The sequence below is a fragment of the Microplitis mediator genome, chromosome 7 (assembly GCF_029852145.1).
Source record: "Microplitis mediator isolate UGA2020A chromosome 7, iyMicMedi2.1, whole genome shotgun sequence".
Classification (NCBI taxonomy): Eukaryota; Metazoa; Arthropoda; class Insecta; order Hymenoptera; family Braconidae; genus Microplitis; species Microplitis mediator.
In genome coordinates, this window is record NC_079975.1 from 20,875,919 (window position 1) to 20,897,125 (window position 21,207).

General features: G+C 31.3%; 2 protein-coding genes across 2 annotated transcripts; both read right to left on the bottom strand.

The window, feature by feature from the left end:
• Window positions 1-11,552: 11,552 nt before the first annotated feature.
• On the bottom strand, window positions 11,553-13,924 carry LOC130671969 (protein tolkin-like). Its single transcript, XM_057476123.1, has 5 exons — window positions 13,563-13,924; window positions 12,853-13,031; window positions 12,540-12,770; window positions 12,131-12,352; window positions 11,553-12,055 (listed from the first exon to the last, which is right to left on the bottom strand). Exons 1-5 carry the CDS (start codon window positions 13,922-13,924, stop codon window positions 11,553-11,555), a joined length of 1,497 nt encoding a protein of 498 aa, XP_057332106.1.
• A 1,950-nt stretch (window positions 13,925-15,874) lies between these two features.
• On the bottom strand, window positions 15,875-20,947 carry LOC130671571 (bone morphogenetic protein 1-like). Its single transcript, XM_057475539.1, has 5 exons — window positions 20,558-20,947; window positions 18,499-18,677; window positions 17,147-17,377; window positions 16,738-16,959; window positions 15,875-16,662 (listed from the first exon to the last, which is right to left on the bottom strand). The coding sequence occupies exons 1-5, from the start codon at window positions 20,917-20,919 to the stop codon at window positions 16,160-16,162; spliced, it is 1,497 nt and encodes a 498-aa protein (XP_057331522.1). The 5' UTR covers window positions 20,920-20,947; the 3' UTR covers window positions 15,875-16,159.
• Between the last annotated feature and the right edge of the window lie 260 nt (window positions 20,948-21,207).

Below are 21,207 nucleotides of genomic sequence, written 5' to 3' on the forward strand. Positions count from 1 at the left end.
TCGTTAGATAATTTTTTCGTGACAGACTTTTTTTTAGAGAATTTTATGCTCTATGAGAATAAATTATGATCTAAGTAGAAAAAAAAATTCTTTACAGGTTGCAGTAAAGAAAAGTGTAAAAAAATGATTTTTGCGTTATTTAAATGGGAAAACTGGCAAATGAATTGGCGACCTCTAAAAATAGTAGTTAAGGGCTCAAATTTTGACCAAATTATTTTTTCCATATATTCTACAAGATTTTGAGTCAGCACCTTGAAAAAAAAAAATTGCTCTGAAACGAACCACTTTAATATATATATGTAATATAACGCGGCATGCTGCGACGATAGCGACCAAAATTTTTAACGGATCTTAATGAAACTTGGCACACTTATTCTATAAACGATTAGCTTGGTTAAGTTTAAAGATGAGCAAAATCGTTGATATTTGGATATCAACATGGATATTTGAAATTCCAAAAAAAACGAAAAATCCTACTTTTTTGGGTTTTTTGTAAATAACTTTTTAATGGGTATATCTATCCTTATTATGTAAAAAGAACTTGATAGCTGACAGAAAAAGCTATATTTGCTTTTTTTGATTTTTTGTTTTACGATAATTGTTCCACTTTTAATAAGGGTTCAAAGTCACATAATTGACTCATGTGTTATGGTGATAATGCTATTGATAATATCTTTGAAAATTGTTGATGGGTGATTATTAAATTATATATGCTTATTAAAAGTGGAACAATTATAGTGAGAAATCTACTTCCATTTCGGATGCCGAATGGCTTTTTTTTTTAATAATATTCAGAGTAAATAGAAAAAATTTCAGCTTCCGTTAACAAAAAAATTTTATTTTTCGAAGTGAAAAATGGGAAACCCCTTAAAAAAGGTAAAAGAAAATTTTTTTGGAAATGAAATAAATTCGATTGAATTAAATTTTCTTGCAAGTAATTTACATAAAGAAAAATTACGTTTCACATAATTATTGAATGCTAAGAAAACACCGATTGTATATTGTTTAAAGTAATAGATTGAAAAATTATTAAAAGTTAATTAAATTTAAAAATTTGAAAAATTGTCAATATTTTCACGCTGATTGAATTACATCTGAAATAATTTGACACTGAGAGTTATTTCAAATAGGTACCCCATTTTCTGCCTTACCCCGTTTTTCCTCAAATTTAAGGGTTCTAATTTAACCTTTTTCTATGGCTTCGTTATTTATTTCCACATAATCATCACGATCTGGACGGTTTTGTTCATGCAAGAAACCTATTGCATGGCCCAATTCGTGAACAATTGTTCCAAATTTACTGCATTCATCATCTATACTAATAGGATTAGGTTTTGTGCCTTGTCTGCCAACTACTGAACAGCACCTGATGATGATTCCAATTTATTCATGATTATTTGTTCCTGTATAATTTTTTTTAACTTCGTTTCATTCAAAATCTTAAACTTACCCGCAGCTTAATTTAGTGAACAGTAAATAAAAATCGTCAACTTGTGTGATTCTTTCAACAAATTTCAGACAAGTAGATTGTTCCCAGTGTCTCATTGCTTGCTTCAATAATTTCCGTTGTGCTCCATTGAATACGTCTTCAATTTCATACGGAATAATACCGTCATCCCATAGAAGTCTTTTCTCATTGACAGCCAATGACCTTCGGTTTATATTAATCGGTCGTTCCGGTTCAAAATAATTTGTCGGCTCAAGCTCTCTATTTATTGGCTCTTCGTGGGGTGATATTACATATGAATTTATCGTTATTAAGAAAAAATTCAGTACTTTAATAACAATAAACGCGTGTAATATTGATTTCATCGTTGGTGTTACCGAACAAAGATCTCGTCAAAAATAATTTACAGTCGTAATTTAGCCAAAAAATAAACTTTAGCCCAATGTATCTGTCTTGGAACTGATTTTTTTCTGTCAACCGTTCAATACAGAAATTAAACGACAGAATATAACCGTTATGATTAGTTAAGAGAATTTAATTGCTCTGAGTTCAGAAATAGCAATTTATCAAAACGTCACAATTTACGAATAAGATTAATTGAAAAAACTTAAAATTAAAGTTGGTAAGAAATTTGATAAAAAAAAAAAAAAAAAAACCCATGACAAACAATATTTTTGGCACGGGGATATAGTGCATTTTGACAAAATATGATAAATATTAAACAGAGAGAATTTTATGGTAAAAGTTAGTATCGAGTGATAGTACAATTTTTAAACTGAATTTTATGATAGGAAATATCATTTAAATTATTAAATAAACAATCTGAATTGTAGTATCTACATGGAAAAAAAATTATGGAAATGGTTCCCATAATTCTGTAAAAGTTTTTCTTATATCAACATAGGAATTATGACCATAAATTATGGGCGCAGTTCCTATAATTATGGGAATGCTACCCATAACATTATAGGAATGGTTCCCATAACGCTATTGGAATAGTTCCTATACCATCATGGGAATCATAATATTATGGGAATGGTTCCCATACTATCATGAAAAAAATTAATTTACAGAAAAGTGTGGTAATCACTTCTACAATACACAGAAATATTATTAAATATAAAAACAAAGATTCAATAATTGAAAAAAGAATTCGTATTTGAGAAAAAAACTAAAAATTTTTAACAAAAATTTTTTTTTTCAACAAATTTAGCGTCGATTAAACTTAATTTGAATCTTCTCATATCATGAGGGAAATTTCTAGACTATTTTGCGAAAAAAAAATTTTATGATATTATGGGAACTATTCCCATACCATGCAAAGCTCGTAAAAATAATAGTCTTCTAATCTATTCTGAAATCTTAACATTAAAATGAAAATAACTAGAAAACAATGCGGAATTTAAATAAATTTTATTTCAAATAATTTCTAGGAAATAAATCTGTCTACAAGAAGGGTGCTATGACATTTTTTGATAAGTCTGATAGTTTTGCTGAAAATGTTACAAGATCTGGAAATTTATATAGATTCGACTTCCAGCTCCAATAACTTTCGAATAAACGGATTTATCAAAAAATGATAAGAAACCTTTTTTGTAGAGCGTTAAATTCTCTACAAGAATATCTTATGGACTTCTTTATATGAAGTGCGAATGCCGAGCTAGAAAAATTAAAAAAAAAAAAAAAATTTTTCCCAAGTTATTTAAATGGGAAATGGAAAATTAGAAATAGGCACTTCTAAATATTAATATTAATAGCTCCGCTTTGAACAGGCTTTTTTTCTCACCTTCCTGCAAGTTTTCAGCCTGATTCTTTGTTGAAAAAAAAAGTCGCCCCAAAATGGCACACCCTAATATTGGGGTGATTTATTTCCGCAAAAGTTTTTTTTATTTCAAGTCCTCAAGCAAAACCTCAATCTACATTGAAAAAAAAAAAAATCTCACCAAATATGAGCTCTGAATTCTAATGCTAAGTACTTGCCATTTGATTTAAAAGATTTCCCATTTAAAATACACGTACATTAAATTACTTTTTTTTTAACTTTCTAATACTTAGCTGCGTTTCATGATATCAAGGCGGTTTTGGTCGCAAATTGTAGGGCATTTGGTATTCTTCAAAATTGCCCATAGTGACTTAGCTGTAATTCCAGGTGTTTCACTTGTGTCCGTTGCGGAACTCATTTTTCCTATGAAATTGACGTTTATTGGCTTGCAGAACATAAACCAATGAAAGTACATGAAAAATGTTGATAGAAATATTATAGGAAATTTTATTCCCTTCGAAAAAAGTCTTCTGAGTCAAGTCGCTAAAGCCCATAGTTTTCGAGTTATAACCATTTTAATAATTTCAAAAATATAATATAAAAAAAAAATTATAATTGATATTTTATTTTGCAAATTATTAAAATGATTATAACTCGGAAACTATGGACTTTAGCGACTTGACTCAGAAGACTTTTTTCGAAGGGAATAAAATTTCCTATAAAATTTCTATCAAAATTTTTCATGTACTTTCATTGGTTTATGTTCTGAAAGCCAGTAAACGTCAATTTCATAGGAAAAATGAGTTCCACAACGGACACAAGTGAAACAGCTGGAATTACAGCTATGTAACTATGGGCACTTTTGAAGAACACCAAATGCCCTAGAATTTGCGACCAAAACTGCCTTGATATCATGAAACGCAGCTGAGTATTAGAAAGTTAAAAAAAAAGTAATTTAATGTACGTGTATTTTAAATGGGAAATCTTTTAAATCAAATTGCAAGTACTTAGCATTAGAATTAAGAGCTTATAATTGGTGAGAATTTTTTTTTTTTCAATGTAGATTGAGGTTTTGCTTGAGGACTTGAAATAAAAAAAACTTTTGCGGAAATGAATCACCCAACCTAATATATATAATGCCCATCTAATTGTAACATTTTAAAAATAATAATAGCAGTATATTTTGTGATAGAAATACTTTAGGAAATTTTGTAATAAACTCCAAATTAAACTTTCGATGACCTGCTGGCAATCAATTTATAATAATAAAGTAGTTGACTTTTAAAGCCTAAAGTTTAAATACATTTAACAGTAGAGAGAACAATGAACTTTATTAACAAGCTTTTTTTTTAATTTAACGATTCATCAAAACGTTGAATATAAAAAACGAAGAAAAAATTGATTAAACTTATTGCTACCGAATATAGTTAAATATTATTCAACTATTTAAGCGGTTAAACCATTACTGTTTTCTGATCTCGAAAAAATAGTAGCGGAAAAACCTCCCGCTTCTTTCGATCTATTGGTAACAAACGTCAGAAAAACTTTATTCATCATAACAGCTACTTCTAAACGGTCTTTTTTACCGCAGTAACTTCCAATAATTGGCGTATTTTCACTTCCAGCCCCTCGTACTTCCAAAAAGTCGTTTTTACAACCTTCACTTTCTTCAAGTTCAAAGTAATTAAATTCGATTACTATATAATGGTTGCGAGGAACCTTGATGAGCCAATAGCACTGTTTATTCGGTTCGTATGACTCTGGATAATTTGGCGATTCTAAGTAATAAATATCATTACTTTCTAAATGAATATCGCCGCCGCAAATAGCCTCGTATTTCAATATAAATCCCAGGTGATAATTTTCATAACGATTCCTAGCATATATTATCGATACAAAATTACTAGCCGTTACAATAACTGTTTTGTCTTGACCACACATGCGAGCTAAACAAAATTTACTTTTAATAATAACAGATATCGTTCATATCATTAAGATTCGATAGTTTACCTAAGACAGGACTATTTGCCTGGTAGCCATTTTTTATTTCCACATACTCCACTGTACAATTGGGAGTCTCTTGAATATCCCATGATGTTAGTGTGACCTTTATTTGTTCACCTTCAGCAGCTCTGATTGTCCATTTGCATTTATCGGAAGCTTTTGGTGAATCACCTGGATGTATTGGCGGGATAATCATATAATGAGGCTCAAAAAATGACCCGCCATATGCTACAAACCCGATGTACCAATTATTAATATTTAAATAAGCAATGAATAATTAAAAACTACAAGATTTTTAGAGATACGTAGTGTTTAAATTACAAACCAGAACAACTGTACAGCACATTCGCAGCAGCAATGTCACCGGTACTGAGAGCTATTCTCTGACCAATATCTGGTGTCTTCCCATTTATTTTACGTGTTGGTTCAATTGTACTATAGAACATACTTTTTGCAAAAGCAAATCTCGGGTAATGCATTATGGAATTATAATCATAAGGTTGACCCAACGTATCTGTAGATTTTAGTGACAATTTATTAAATTTATCTTCATTTCCTGTTGATATTCAAAATTTATCGTAATTTATACAGTCTATTAGAAGAACATTATGTTTCAGAAGTTATTATAATATATATATAGTGCCTTTTTGAACGTTATGTAGGAAAACCTCAATATAGCTATCGCGATTCGGATGTGAATGCTCGTGGTGGAACCCAATAGCATGTCCCAATTCATGTACAATAGTACCAAAAATGCTGCATTTGTCTGCTATACTTATTGGTTGGGGTCCATACCGGTTTTTACCAACAAGTGAGCAGCATCTGATGAAAAATTTATTAACAATTTCTTTTCAGCTTAACAATTTAGTCGATTCACTGCCCAGTTCATTCTTTTCTAGGGAAGAAACTCATTAGTTTCTGCCCACTAAATCACTCTGTCTCTATTTCATCCCTGCCAGAATCACATTTTTTTATAGTAATCCTCTAAATATTACATCATTCTAATAAACTAAAAGACTTTCAGTAATGTTTGAAAAATCTTAAAAACAAAATTATTTCCAATAAAAAGAATCGATTAATTAATAAAACTGTATTGTTTTCTCTGTTGACTTTGAATTTTTTTAGTTAACGTACCGAATAATTTTTAACCGTGCAATTATTCAGTTTCGTCTGGCTCCGGGCAACAAAATGACCAGCATCAATACTGGATATTACAAAAATATAATGCGTGGCACAAAATAAAACATGATTTTCCGATTTTACTATAAGATGTTTGTGCGTAAAAGCTAAAATATGAAACTTACCCGCAGTTTGATTTCGTGAAAACTATATAATTTTTATGAACCCCTTCAATTCTTTTAACAAAATGAATACAAGTCGATCGTTCCCAGTGTCTCATTGCTTGTTTAAATAACCTGCGTTGATCTCCACTAAATATGTTTTTAATTTTATACGGAACTACACCGTCATCCCATAGAAATTCTCTCTTTTTGACAGCCAACGATCTTCGGGTTCTATGAATCCGTCGTCCCGGTTTAAAATTATTGCTCAGATCAAACTCATTATTGATAAACGTGTCATCTCGTGATATTAGATGCGAGTTTACTGTTGTTACTATAAAATATAGTACTTGAATAACGATAAAAACGTTCGGTAACTTCATTTTCGATGATACTAAACGAAATAGTTGTAGACAATAATTTGTAACTCTGATTTTTTATTATTGGCTTTACTCCTACTAAATTTTAAAACAATGAGATGCGTTTTATCTTGGATTTAAAAATATTTAACTGCCATATTATCCGACACTTACCACATTCAGATTAATAACCAGTAACCAAAATATCAATAACAATAAAAAAAAAATGATGACATTAAAAAAAAAATTGATCAAAAATAACTTTGATAAAAATATACACACAAAAAAAAAATTTCTCGACTGAAGGTAAATATTCTTGATTCAAGAAAATTTTTTTGGAGACCTAAATTTTCTCAGATAAAGTAGAAATCTTCTCCAACCAAGACGAATTCTCTTGGCTCAAGAAAATCTTGACTTGGTTCCCGAAAACGTTTGTCTTCAAAAATATTTTCTTGACTCAAGATATCTGTTTTTTCTGTGTAGAATTGCTGAGTTTTTAACGGCACTTTTATATGATTGCTTGAATAAATTTTAGTCTTTTTTAAAGATTTTTTAAAAAATTTCTATATATATTAAACCGACTGTTAGAAAATTTGGCTCAGGAATAAAATGAATTTTTTTAAAACCTCAGAAAGCTTGAATTTTTATGAAACAAAACTTCGATTTCATAATGGAATTTATTTGAAGTAATAAAAAATTTAGTTGGTGAAATGACAGGGTCGAGCCGTCAAGAATTAAAAAAAGTTTGGAAAATCCAAAAGTGCACACCTCAATCACTCATTTTATGACAAAAATAATCATTAATCATTAATCAGTTACTCAATATTCAAGCATATAAATACTCCGTAAAAGTATATTAAATAAAATATAAGAAAAAATTTGTTTCAAATTTTCCCGCGAATAGTATTTATTTTTCCGCGACTTAAGCCCATGTGTGGCCAAAGATTGAACTATTTTTTAATTTATATATATAGATATATATATATATATATATATATATATATATATATATATATATATATATATATATAGATATACAAGAAAGACTGTTCACTGTTAATTAATTTATTCATTTTTCAATTAAATTACATTGGATAAGACGGTAATTTAAAATGGGCTGTTACTCAGAATGATACTGAAGCGAATGAAAAAAATTGACTCAGAAAGTGAAGTTTTTTGGGCGTTATCGTGACCACATACATCATCCGCACATACGGACAACCCTACGTCCACCAAAATATTTCTTCAAAACGGTTTTTTATTCACTATCTACCAAAAGTAGTGTTTTTTTAAGGATCTACTGTCATAAAAAAGTGTTATTGTTGATATTTATCAACTCATTTAATACTCCAAGTGCAAAAAGGATCGGATAAAAGCAATTTAAGCCGAGATAATTGCTTGACCTTGAGAGAGTGAGAGTAAAGCATTACTCACGCTTCGCATTGAGACATGCAATAAAGTGTTTTTCACTTATGTCTACATATTAGACTTTGAGCAGTGGATCCACTAAAATATAAAATTATAAATTAGTGATTAGTTATTATGATCGCATTTAAAAACAAAAAACTTTTATTTCTCTTAAATGTTACAATACAGTTGATTAGCTTCAAATATTCAGAAGCACTCAAGTAGACAAATTGTTATTGATAGATATTGCAGAAATAGCGGCAGAAAAACCTCCGGCTTCTTTCGATTCATTGGAAACAAATGTCAGAAAAATTCTTCTCATCAAAGAAGCTATTTCGAAGTGGTCATTTTTACCGCAGTAACTTCCAGTAATTAGCGCATTTTCATTTCTACCCTCTCGTACTTTCAAAAAATCATTTTGACAACCTGTACTTTCTTCAAGTTCAAAGTAATTACATTTAATTACTATATAATGCTTGTAAGGAGTCTTGATGTTTCAATGTCACTGTTTAATCGGTTCGTATGACTCTGGATAATTTGGTGATTCTAAATAATAAGTATCATTACTTTCTAAATGAATATCACCGCCGCAAACAGCCTCGTATTCCAAAATAACGCCTGGACGATGGTTTTCAAATGGAGATCTCATGAATTCAACAGTTACAAAATTACTCGCGATTATAGTGCCCGATCCAACATCTCCACAGTAGCGACCTAAATTAAACAATTTTGTATTCAATTGTAACGAAGATTGATATTATTTCTACTGAATACTGTCGAAAACGAGAGGAGCAACCTTACATTGTAGAATTTTCGTTTTCTTTCTGCCAGAAATCTTTAACTTACCCGCAGCCTAATTTAGTGAACAGTAAATAAGAATCATGAATTTTTTTTATTCTTTCAACAAATTTAATGCAAGTCAATTGTTCCCAGTGTCTCATTGCTTGTTTAAATAATTTGCGTTGTGTTCCATTAAATATGTCTCGGATTTCATACGGAATAATACCGTCATCCCATAGGAATCTTTTCTCTTTGACAGCCAATGATCTTCGGGTTATATTAATCGGTTGTTCTGGTTCATAATAATTAATCGGATCAAGCTCTCTGTTTCTTGATTCTTCGTGGGGTGATATCACATATGAATTTATCGTTATTATCAAAAAATTCAGTGCTTTAATAACAATAAACGCGTGTAATGTTAATTTCATTGTTAGTGTTGCCGAACAATGAATTCGTCGAAAATTATTTACAGCCGTAGTTTAGCCACACAATGAACTGAAGTTCAATGTATCTGTCTCGGAACTGATTTTTACTTTCCATCCGGTCAATATTGACATTAAACTACCGGATATAGGGTAAAAATATCATCATTCATAACCATATGATTAGACAAGAGAATTTAATTGCTCTGAGGTCAGAAAAAGTCCGTTCTTACAAATTGAAAAACAAAATAATAAAATAAATTCAATAATATATCATATGATAAGAAATTCAGTGTAAAAAAAACCCACATTGAAAGAACAGTACACAGTAAAAAAGGATTCGTCAAAATTAACATACACCGTGTGTAAAACGACCGTTTTACACTTATTCACATGTTACTTTAACATGTTGTGAGTGTTAAAAAAAGTTACACACGTATACGTTGAAAATAAAAATTTTCCGAGAATTCTTTTGTGATGGTCGACATTATTTTTAACATATTTTGTATGTTGATTTGATAGCAACATATAAAAAGTGTTACTTTCGAATAAAATGACATTTTTGTGTGTTAAAAAATTAATCGATTGTGATAGTTGACAAAGAATTAATATTGTGTGTTAAATTGACACACAAAAGTGTTGAAAATTCAACACTCAGAATTTTAACACACGTTTTTTTTTACACTTTGACGATTTGTTTTTTACTGTGTATTTATCTTACCCAACTATGAGGATAACGTGTGACGCAGATTGATAGAAATTTTTATTATCCTCTTGACGAGTTATATTTGAAAATAGTTTCATAATAATAAAATGATTGATTTTTTATAAATGAAATATAAATACATTGAACTATAACGGGTGACCTTGACTAGCTCGTGTCAACCAGCTACGGCCCTCGTTACTGATTAATTATTAGTTAACTTATTTAATCGTTTATTTTATTTAATTGTTAAATTAATCAATTGTATGTTTAACTTATGATATATGTTAATTTTATAATTGTGATTGCTGGCTTGCACTCTGGAGGCGGGATTCGCTCTGTCTTTGACCGGACACGCGGCTGGAAAAAAAAATCTTAATGCTGCGAAGTCGGAAAATCGAAATAAAGAAACAAATCGATCGGGTATTATCTTAATAATTAAATTTATTTAACTAAAATTCCTCATATAAATATATAAATTTCCCCTGAATAATTTAATTAATTGAAATTCAAATTTGATGTAAAATAACGGGTCAAAGTTTGAGATCCCTGGCAATGAAATAAATTATGGTGATAGTGATATGAAAATCAAACACTCTTGGAGAGAAAAAGAAAACTAGCGATTTGTTAATGAAGTGGATCTGGTTGGCTTACCGAAGGTCCACGTCGTTGCGTCCTCTGATGTGATTGAAACTGGATGTTCAGCAAAAACTCCCGGGGAAAAACCACCACAATACTTAATGACCAACTTAGACTTAGCACTGTATATATGTAACTTAATTATTCTTCAAAACTTACTTGATTATTTAAATTATTAACGATAGATTTTCTTAGATAAATTCTAGACTTTAGCTTTAAAAAAGTTTCGTTATGCGAACAAAACGTATATTTTGCGCGAGGCACTCAGAATTTAGTTCAGGACTCAAGTGACTGTAATGGATCCTGGGAGGCAGTCAGGGCCTCAGTGAGTCTAAGAGAGCTAGCAAGTGCTTGCTGGCCTTTTTATAAGACAAATTCAGATGGGGGTGGAACTAGCCCACTATCGTCTCAATAGAATCCGATCTAGGGAGCCTCTGACCTGGTCCCGGGTGAATGAGGAGTGTCCAATTAATATACAAATTAGCATAACAGATGACCGTTGGATCATTTACTTTTTCGCGCCCGATTTTCAAGTTGAAAATTAGAACGCACTGTTACAGATCAGTAAAGATAACAATGAACTTCATTGACAAACTAGTAAGTCTTTTTTTTTATAATTAATATTTTCCAAACTTTTCCTTCGGAGCAAAATTCATTCTATGAGAATTAGATAAATCAAAATGACATAAAATGTCATCTATTTCGCGTCTACCCTGAATTAACTCCGCAAATTTTTATCAGCTTATAAACTATTCAAGCGGCTGATCATTATTGTTGATTAGTTTCGCAGAAAAAGTAGCAAAAAAACCTCCCGCTTCTTTCGATTCATTAGAAACAAACTTTAGAACAATTCTTCTCCCCGAACTAGCTATTTCTAAACGGTCTTTTTTACCGCAGAAACTTCCAATAATTGGTGCATTCTCACGTCTACCCTCTCGTGCTTCCAAAACATCATTTTTACAACCAGTACTTTCTTCAAGTTCAAAGTAATTAAATTTAATTACTATATAATGCTTGTAAGGAGCCTTGATGTTCCAATGGCACAATTTATTCGGTTCGTATGACTCTGGATAATTTGGTGATTCTAAATAATAAGTATCATTACTTTCTAAATGAATATCACCGCCGCAAACAGCCTCGTATTCCAATATAAAGCCTAAACGATGGTTTTCAAATTGAGAACTTGCGAATTTTACGGTTACAAAATTACTCGCAATTATAGTGGCCGATCCAACATCTCCACAGTAGCGACCTAAATTAAACAGATTACGTATTTAATCGTAACAAAGATTGATATTATTTCTACTGAATACTGTCAACAACGCACCTAAGACAGTACTATCAGTCTGGTAGCCATTCCGAATTTCCAAATAATCAGTTGAGCAATTAGGACTCTTGCGAATATCCAATAGTATGATGAGGAGTTTAATTCTTTCGCCTTGAGCAGCCCTGATTGTCCACTGACAATTGTCAAAATCTACCTCCGAACCATTTAGTTTCGATGGTGGCCTGAAAATGCCCTTAGCTTCTAATAATGTACCTCCACATCCTACTCACCAAGCAAAGATACAAAACAATTATCAATCAGCACTATCGCAGATGAATTTAAAACATATCATTTTTAAATTATGCTCCTGTTATTACTTCACTAATTTGTGATTTACCAACATTATTTGAAAGGTAAAGTGATTTTAAAAAAAATGCAGAAAAAAATATTAAACAACAAAAATACAAACTTGGACAATTGTACAGTAAATTTGTTGCAGCAATATCACCTCGACTGATTCCTTCTCTTTGACCAATTTCTGGTGTTCGCCCATTAACTTGTTTTTTTGGTACAATGACATGGATATTTCCGTCGTTTGTTACGCCAACTGGTGGGTAATGCATTATTGAAAGATAATCATAAGGCTGCTTCAAAGTATCTACAGTCCTCGCGTTCAATTTTTTAAAATTGATTTCATCACCTACAGGATTGCGCATGAACCAGCAATACATTTATTTTCTCATTGAATATTATTAATTTATATATAGGTGCTCAAATATTACCTTTTTCTATGACAGCATAATATATTTCAATATAATCATCACGGTCTGGACGGTTATGTTCATGAAAAAATCCTATTGCATGACCCAGTTCGTGAAGAACTGTTCCAAATTCATCACATTCATCGGCTAGACTAATCGGATTGCCTCCTTTAACTTGTGTACCGACCACTGAACAGCATCTGATAATTTCAGTTTATTCATAATTACAAGGAAAGAAAATTATGGAAACGGTTCCCACAATTCTATTAAATTTTTTCCTCTATTAACATAGTAATTAGGACCATAAATTATGAGGGCAGTTCCTATAATTATAGCAATGATTCCTATAATTATAGGAATGGTTCCTATAATTTATAAGAATAGTTTCTATAATATTATGAAAATCATTCCCAGAATACATCGGAATGAACCCTATATTTTATAGGAATCATTCCCATGAATTACAGGAACCATTCCCACAACATTATACTAATGGTTCCTATAATAGTATAGGAGTTATTCCCATAATATTATAGGAATGGTTCCCATAATGGTATGAGAAATATTCCCATACTATTATATGAACCATCTCTAAAATAGTATGGGTACAATTCCTATACCATTATGGGAACTATTTCCATAATGCATAGCAAAAGTTCCCATAATTTTCTTTCTGTGTACTTACTATCGTATAATTTATATTTTGTTTTTACCAAAAATCTTCAACTTACCCGCAGCCTAATTTAGTGAACAGTAAATAAGAATGGTGAATTTTTTTTATTCTTTCAACAAATTTAATGCAAGTCGATTGTTCCCAGTGTCTCATTGCTCTCCTAAATAATTTCCGTTGTGCTCCATTAAATGTGTCTCCAATTTCATACGGAATAATTCCGTCATCCCATAGGAATCTTCTCTCTTTGACAGCCAATGATCTTCGGGTTATATTAATTGGTTGTCCCGGTTCAAAATAATTTGTCGGATCAAGCTCTCTATTTATTGGCTCTTCGTGGGGTGATATCACATATGAATTTATCGTTATTATCAAAACATTCAGTACTTTAATAACAATAAATGCGTTTAATATTAATCTCATTGTTGGTGTTGCCGAACAAAGAACTCGTCAAAAATTATTTACAGCCGTAATTTAGCCAAAAAATGAAATTTAGCCCAATGTATCTGTCTTGGAACTGATTTTATTTTGTCAACTGTTCAATACAGACATTAAACTACAGAGTATGACTGTTATGATTAGTTAAAAGAATTTAATTGCTCTGAGTTCAGAAATAGCAATTTATCAAAACGTCACAATTTACGAATAAGATTAATTGAAAAAACTTCAAATTAAAGTTGGTAAGAAATTTGATAAAAAAAAAAAAAAAAAAAACCCATGACAAACAATATTTTTGGCACGAGGATATATTGCATTTTGACAAAATGCGACGAATATGACACGGAGAGCATTTTATGGCAAAAGTTATCATCGAGTGATAGTAAATTTTTTAAACTGAATTTATGATAAAAAATATCATTCAAATTATTAAATAAACAATCTGAATTGTAGTATCTACCAACTACAGTAGGACCTCGTTATAGGACTAGTTCAGGGCTGTAGGAGAAAAAATTCTTGGAATTTAGGTAACCCCACTATTGTGCTTAACAGCGCTTGCACCCAGACCTCGCTATAAGACTATCGCCGTTTTGCGTTTCATTTTTGTATTCGGTTCAACTCTACTCTATTATACAGTGTATCTCTTCTAATATACATAATCATAAGTGAATTGAATTTCGTCGTTCTTTTCGGTTAATTAATTATACGATACCACGAAATTTTTAATATTCTTTATGAGAATAAATTATTTGATCTAGAATCTTTATGTACAGTAGACTGGTTATATGTTACATCGGACGCTCTACTCACTCTCACATCAATTTCATTTTTTCCTGTAAGTAAGAGTATAGACAGAAGCATTGCTTATAATCAGAGTGTACTGTATGTACATTTCATTTCGATTTTAATCGTAATTGTCGTTAGTTTTATAGCAAGGTTTCGGCGCAAAACTTTGAGCTTGGTGGGGGAAGCGTTCTGAGCGAGTTTCAACAAATTGAGGGGAAGAGTCTTATAACGCGTAGTCTTATAACGAGGTCCTACTGTATATGGTAAAATTTACAACTGTTTGTGATAACCAGAAATTATAACTTTTATTATCTTAAATAATTACTCCTATTATTACACTATAAAAAGAGCGGTGTTAAAAATAGACATTTTAACTCCGTCCGGTGTAAATGACACCGGTGTAGGAGGCGTAATTCGGCGGTGTTAAAATACCGGTGTAAAAGCGGAGTAATATCGGTGAAAAAGCAAGGTAACCGGTTCAAAAGTGGAGTAACCGGTGCAAAAGCGGGATAAACTACGTCCGCTTGGAGTATTAACTTAAAAGATTGTAAAACACTAGAAATGTCAGTATTTTGTGAAAATTGATAAAAAAATCATTTATTAACAAGTATAGTGATCGAGTAAGTACAAATATTCACAAAATAAAATATTTTAACACCGGTAAAGAATATTTACACCGGTGGCGGCATTATTTTAACACCGGTCTAGAATATTTACACCGGTGGCGGCGTTATTTCAACACTGGACTAGAGTATTTACACCGGTGGCGGCGTTATTTTAACACCGGTACATAATATTTACACTAGTGGCGGCGTTATTTTCACACCGCTTTCGGGGGTAAATTTAACACCGATAATTTTAACACCTACACCGCTTGGACTTACCCCGGTGATTTTTTACAGTGTATATATAAATATAGACATTAAACTATCGGATATAGGATAAAAATATCATCATTCATAATCATATGATTGGACAAGAGAATTTAATTGCTCTGAGGTCAGAAAAAGTCCGTTCTTACAAATCGAAAAACAAAAATAGTAACATAAATTCAAAAATATAACAGTCGATAAGAAATTTAGTGTAAAAAAATCCACAATGAAGAAAGCATTTTTCTTGCCCAACTATATGAATAACGTGTGACGCAGATTAATAGAAATTTTTATTATCCTCTTAACGAGTTATATTTGACAATAGTTTTATAATAATAAAATGATTGATTTTTGATAAATGAAATATAAATACATTGAACAGTAAAGATAACAATAAACTTTATTGACAAACTAGTAATTTTTGTTATCATTAAGATTTCCCGAACCTTCCCTACAGAGCTTAATTCATTCCAAGAGACTTAGATGAATAAAAATTTAAAAAAATCGCATCCATTCCGCGTACATTCTAAATTAACCCCGCAAATTTTTCAAAGCGTATAAACTATTTATGTGGCTGATCATTATTCTTGATTGGTTTCGCAGAAAAAGTGGCAGAAAAACCTCCCGCTTCTTTCGATTCGTTGGTAACAAACCTCAGAACAATTCTATCCATCATAGCAGCGATGTCGAAACGGTCTTTTTTACCGCAGAAACTTCCGAAAATTGGTGCATTCTCACGTCTACCCTTCCGTACTTCCAAAAAATCATTTTTACAACCAGTACTTTCTTCAAGTTCAAAGTAATTTAATTGGATTACGACATAATGTTTGTGAGGAGCCTCGATGTTCCAATGGCACAGTTTATTCGGTTCGTATGACTCTGGATAATTTGGTGATTCTAAATAATAAGTATCATTACTTTCTAAATAAATATCACCGCCGCAAATAGCCTCGTATTCCAAAATAAAGCCCGGACGATGGTTTTCAAATGGAGATCTCATGAATTCAACGGTTACAAAATTACTCGCAATCATAGTGGCCGATCCAACATCTCCACAGTAGCGACCTAAATTGTACAGATTACGTATTTAATCGTAACAAAGATTGATATTATTTATACTGAATACTGTCAACAACGCACCTAAGACAGTACTATCAGTCTGGTAGCCATTCCGAATTTCCAAATAATCAGTTGAGCAATTAGGACTCTTGCGAATATCCAATAGTATGATGAGGAGTTTAATTCTTTCGCCTTGAGCAGCCCTGATTGTCCACTGACAATTGTCAAAATCTACCTCCGAACCATTTAGTTTCGATGGTGGCCTGAAAATGCCCTTAGCTTCTAATAATGTACCTCCACATCCTACTCACCAAGCAAAGATACAAAACACTTATCAATCAGCACTATCGCAGATGAATTTAAAACATATCATTTTTAAATTATGCTCCTGTTATTACTTCACTAATTTGTGATTTACCAACATTATTTGAAAGGTAAAGTGATTTTAAAAAAAATGCAGAAAAAAATATTAAACAACAAAAATACAAACTTGGACAATTGTACAGTAAATTTGTTGCAGCAATATCACCTCGACTGATTCCTTTTCTTTGACCAATTTCCGGTGTTCGCCCATTAACTTGTTTTTTTGGTACAATGACATGGATATTTCCGTCGTTTGTTACGCCAACTGGTGGGTAATGCATTATTGAAAGATAATCATAAGGCTGCTTCAAAGTATCTACAGTCCTCGCGTTCAATTTTTTAAAATTGTGTTCATCACCTACAGGATTGCGCATGAACCAGCAATACATTTATTTTCTCATTGAATATTATAAATTATCTAATGTATGTATACGAATATATATATATTAGGGTGATTCAAAAAACAAAGAAATTTTTTTTTTTTCTTCCAAACAGGTTCAAAAGTTTCGTTTTGATAAAAAAAGACGCCTGTGGAAATTAGAGCTCTTAATATTAATATTAACATTGTCCGCATTGCACTTTTCTATTTCCCATAAGAATAACATGGAAAAAATTTTTTTTACGTCTTTTGATTTTTGTAAGTAGCTAACGATGCGTCATAGGAATAATTGGCAGGCATATTTTTATAGGTAATTGAATGCTCTACAAAAAAAGATTCTTATCATTTTTTGAGGAATCTATTTGTTCAAAAGTTATTTGAGGTTGAAGTCGAATTCATATAAAATTTTTAGATTTTCGTACTTTTCCGGCGAAACTATCATTTTTTGTAGACGATTTTATCCCCTAGAAGTTATATTCAACAAAGTTTTTTCGAATTCCGTATTGTTATTCAGTTATTTTTATTCTAATGTCATGCTCATAAAAAAAATAGTCTTCTGATCGATTTTAAGAGCTTGACATTAAAATAAGAATAACTAAAAAACAATGCGGAATTCAAAAAAACTTTATTCAAAATAACTTCTAGGGAATAAAATTGTCTACAAAAAGGTCCAATGATATTTCGTAATAGGTCTGATATTTTCGCCGGAAAAGTAAGAAAATCTCAAAATTTAATATGAATTCGACTTCAACCTCAAATAACTTTTGAACAAATAGATTTCTTGAAAAATGATAAGGATCTTTTTTTGTAGAGCGTTCAATTCCCTACAAAAATATACCTGCCAATTATTCTTATAATGCATCGTTAGCTACTTATAAGAATCAGAAGACGTAAAAAAAATTTTTTCCATGTTATTCTTATGGGAAATAGAAAAGTGCAATGTGGACAATGTTAATATTTATATTAAGAGCTCTCATTTTCACAGGCGTCTTTTTTTATCTAAACGAAACTTTTGAACCTGTTTGAAGGAAAAAAAAAAAAATTTGTTTGTTTTTTGAAACACCCTAATATATATGCATACATAAGTGCTCAAATATTACCTATTTCTATGACAGCATAATATATTTCAATATAATCATCTCGATCTGGACGGTTATGTTCATGAAAAAAACCTATTGCATGACCCAGTTCGTGAAGAACTGTTCCAAATTTATCACATCCATCATCTATACTAATCGGATTGCCTCCTTTGCCTCGTTTGCCGACCAATGAACAGCATCTGATAATTTTAGTTTATTCATAATTACAAGGAAAGAAAATTATGGAAACGGTTCCCACAATTCTATTAAATTTTTTCCTCTATTAACATAGTAATTAGGACCATAAATTATGGGAGCAGTTCCTATAATTATAGGAATGGTTCCTATAATTTATAGGAATTGTGACTATAATATCAGTGAAATCATACTCTTAATATATCGGAATGGACCCTATATTTCATAGGAATCATTTCCATGAATTATAGGAACCATTCCCATACTATTATGGAAACTATTCCAATATATTATATGAACCATCTCTAAAATAGTATAAGTACAATTCCTATACCATTATGGGAACTATTTTCATAATGCATACCAAAAGTTCCCATAATTTTCTTTCTGTGTAAATACTATCGTATAATTTTTATTTTCTTTTTACACAGAAAAAACAGATATCTTGAGTCAAGAAAATATTTTCTAAGACAAACGTTTTCGGGAACCAAGTCAAGATTTTCTTGAGCCAAGAGAATTCGTCTTGGTTGGAGAAGATTTCTACTTTATCTGAGAAAATTTAAGTCTCCCAAAAAATTTTCTTGAATCAAGAATATTTACTTTCAGTCGAGAATTTTTTTTTTGTGCACTGTTAGAAGTATTTATTTGAGCCAAATAAGATTTATTAATAGTTAATAAATGATTTATTAAATGAGATTTATTTGAGCCAAATAAGCCATTTCTTAATAGTTAATAAATACCTTATTTGAATAGAAAGATATGACACATGAAGTTCAGGCTATAACTTTGTGTTCAGTCACGAGCTTAATCATTTTGAAAAGCTTCGTGCACTTTCGCTACGTACGAGAGCAGCCGAACTCGCTACTGACTTGAATGTCAGAATAGTGCCGGGTCACTCGCTATCTGGGCCCGACACCTGCAATTTCTTGCTCATGACCGTGTCAAAATGGCATGAGAACCCGCTACCAGCCGGCCAATCAGAGAAATTGGCGGCTAACTATTTCCTGCTGGCGCGCTTTTAAGCCAATGGGAAAATTCGTTACTGCATCCATGCTGCCACGTCACCACCGAGCAGCCAAGAAGGAAGAAGACGACGTCTCTATTTCCAATCTACATCGATCAGTACAAACTCAGCTATCCATCCAACCGCTTCGCTCAAAATAGTATATCTCTAGTGTGATATAAGTCTGAACCGCTCCGCTAAATCTCTGCTTAAATATTCTCAATAATTAGCTAGTATATCAAGGCTACTAATTATTGAGTATATATTGAATTGTTGCTCGCGTCTTATTAATTATAAATTAATTATCGCGTTATTAACCGCTACCGACCACGCGTCGAATTTATACGCGTAGTCTTTTACAGTCGCATTCGCTATCGCGTATCTTGAAGTTGCATTCGCTATTTTTCTCATAGTTTTAGTGTACATATTGTTTAATAAAGATCAATTCTATTATCTGTAATTTTGTGTTAATTGTTAGTTATTGAATTAACCACACCTACACCAGAATCCCACAGAGCATTCGCTCATCTTACACTTTGAATGGAATGAGTGTGATTGTTAGTAAACATTTATTACAATATTTCAATTTTTTTATATCTTTTGTATAATAATTTTTATCTTCAATTAACATTAATTGTGTGTATTATTTTATTTAAAAAAATAAAATTAAACAGTCCTATAAATTATTTGTCATAACCTTACATAAATAAATTCATGTGTCATTTCTTTCTATTCAAATAAGCCATTTATTAACTATTAATAAATGGCTTATGTGGCCCAAATAAATTTCATTTAATAAATAATTTATTAACTATTAATAAATATTTATTTGGCTCAAATATATACTTCTAACAGTGTGTGTACCAAAAATCTTCAACTTACCCACAGCTTAATTTAGTGAACAGTAAATAATTACCACGAGCTTCTTTAATTCTTTCAACAAATTTTATGCAAGTCGATTGTTCCCAGTGTCTCATTGCTCTCTTAAATAATTTGCGTTGTGCTCCATTGAATGTGTCTCCAATTTCATACGGAATAATTCCGCCTTCCCACAGGAATCGTTTCTCATTGACAGCCACTGATCTTCGGGTTGTATCAATCGGTTGTCCCGATTCAAAATAATTTATCGGCTCGAGCTCTCTATTTATTAGGTCTCCGTGGGGTGATATAACATATGAATTTATCGTTATTATCAAAACATTCAGTACTTTAATAACAATAAATGCGTGTAATATTAATCTCATCGTTGGTGTTACCGAACAAAGAACTCGTCCAAAGTTATGTACAGCCGTAATTTAGCCAAAAAATCAACTCTAGCCCAACGTATCTGTCTTGGAACTAATTTTTTTTCTGTCAACCGTTCAATACAGTCATTAAACGATAGAATATAACCGTTATGATTAGTTGAGAGAATTTAATTGCTCTGAGTTCAGAAATAGCAATTTATCAAAACGTAACAATTTACGAACAAGAGTAATTCAAAAAACTTGAAATTAAAGTTGATAAGGAATTTGATGAAAAATAAAAAAAAA

Coding starts and splice junctions, on each gene's coding strand:
- LOC130671969 (XM_057476123.1), bottom strand. CDS start 13,924: ATGAGATTAATATTAAACGCATTTATTGTTATTAAAGTACTGAATGTT. Junction 12,771..12,852: donor TTATGCTGTCATAGAAAAAG/GTAATATTTGAG, acceptor GCAATCCTGTAG/GTGATGAAATCAATTTTAAA. Junction 12,056..12,130: donor GACTGATAGTACTGTCTTAG/GTGCGTTGTTGA, acceptor TGTTTAATTTAG/GTCGCTACTGTGGAGATGTT.
- LOC130671571 (XM_057475539.1), bottom strand. CDS start 20,919: ATGAGATTAATATTACACGCATTTATTGTTATTAAAGTACTGAATGTT. Junction 18,678..20,557: donor TTCACTAAATTAAGCTGTGG/GTAAGTTGAAGA, acceptor TAAAATTATCAG/ATGCTGTTCATTGGTCGGCA. Junction 16,663..16,737: donor GACTGATAGTACTGTCTTAG/GTGCGTTGTTGA, acceptor TGTACAATTTAG/GTCGCTACTGTGGAGATGTT.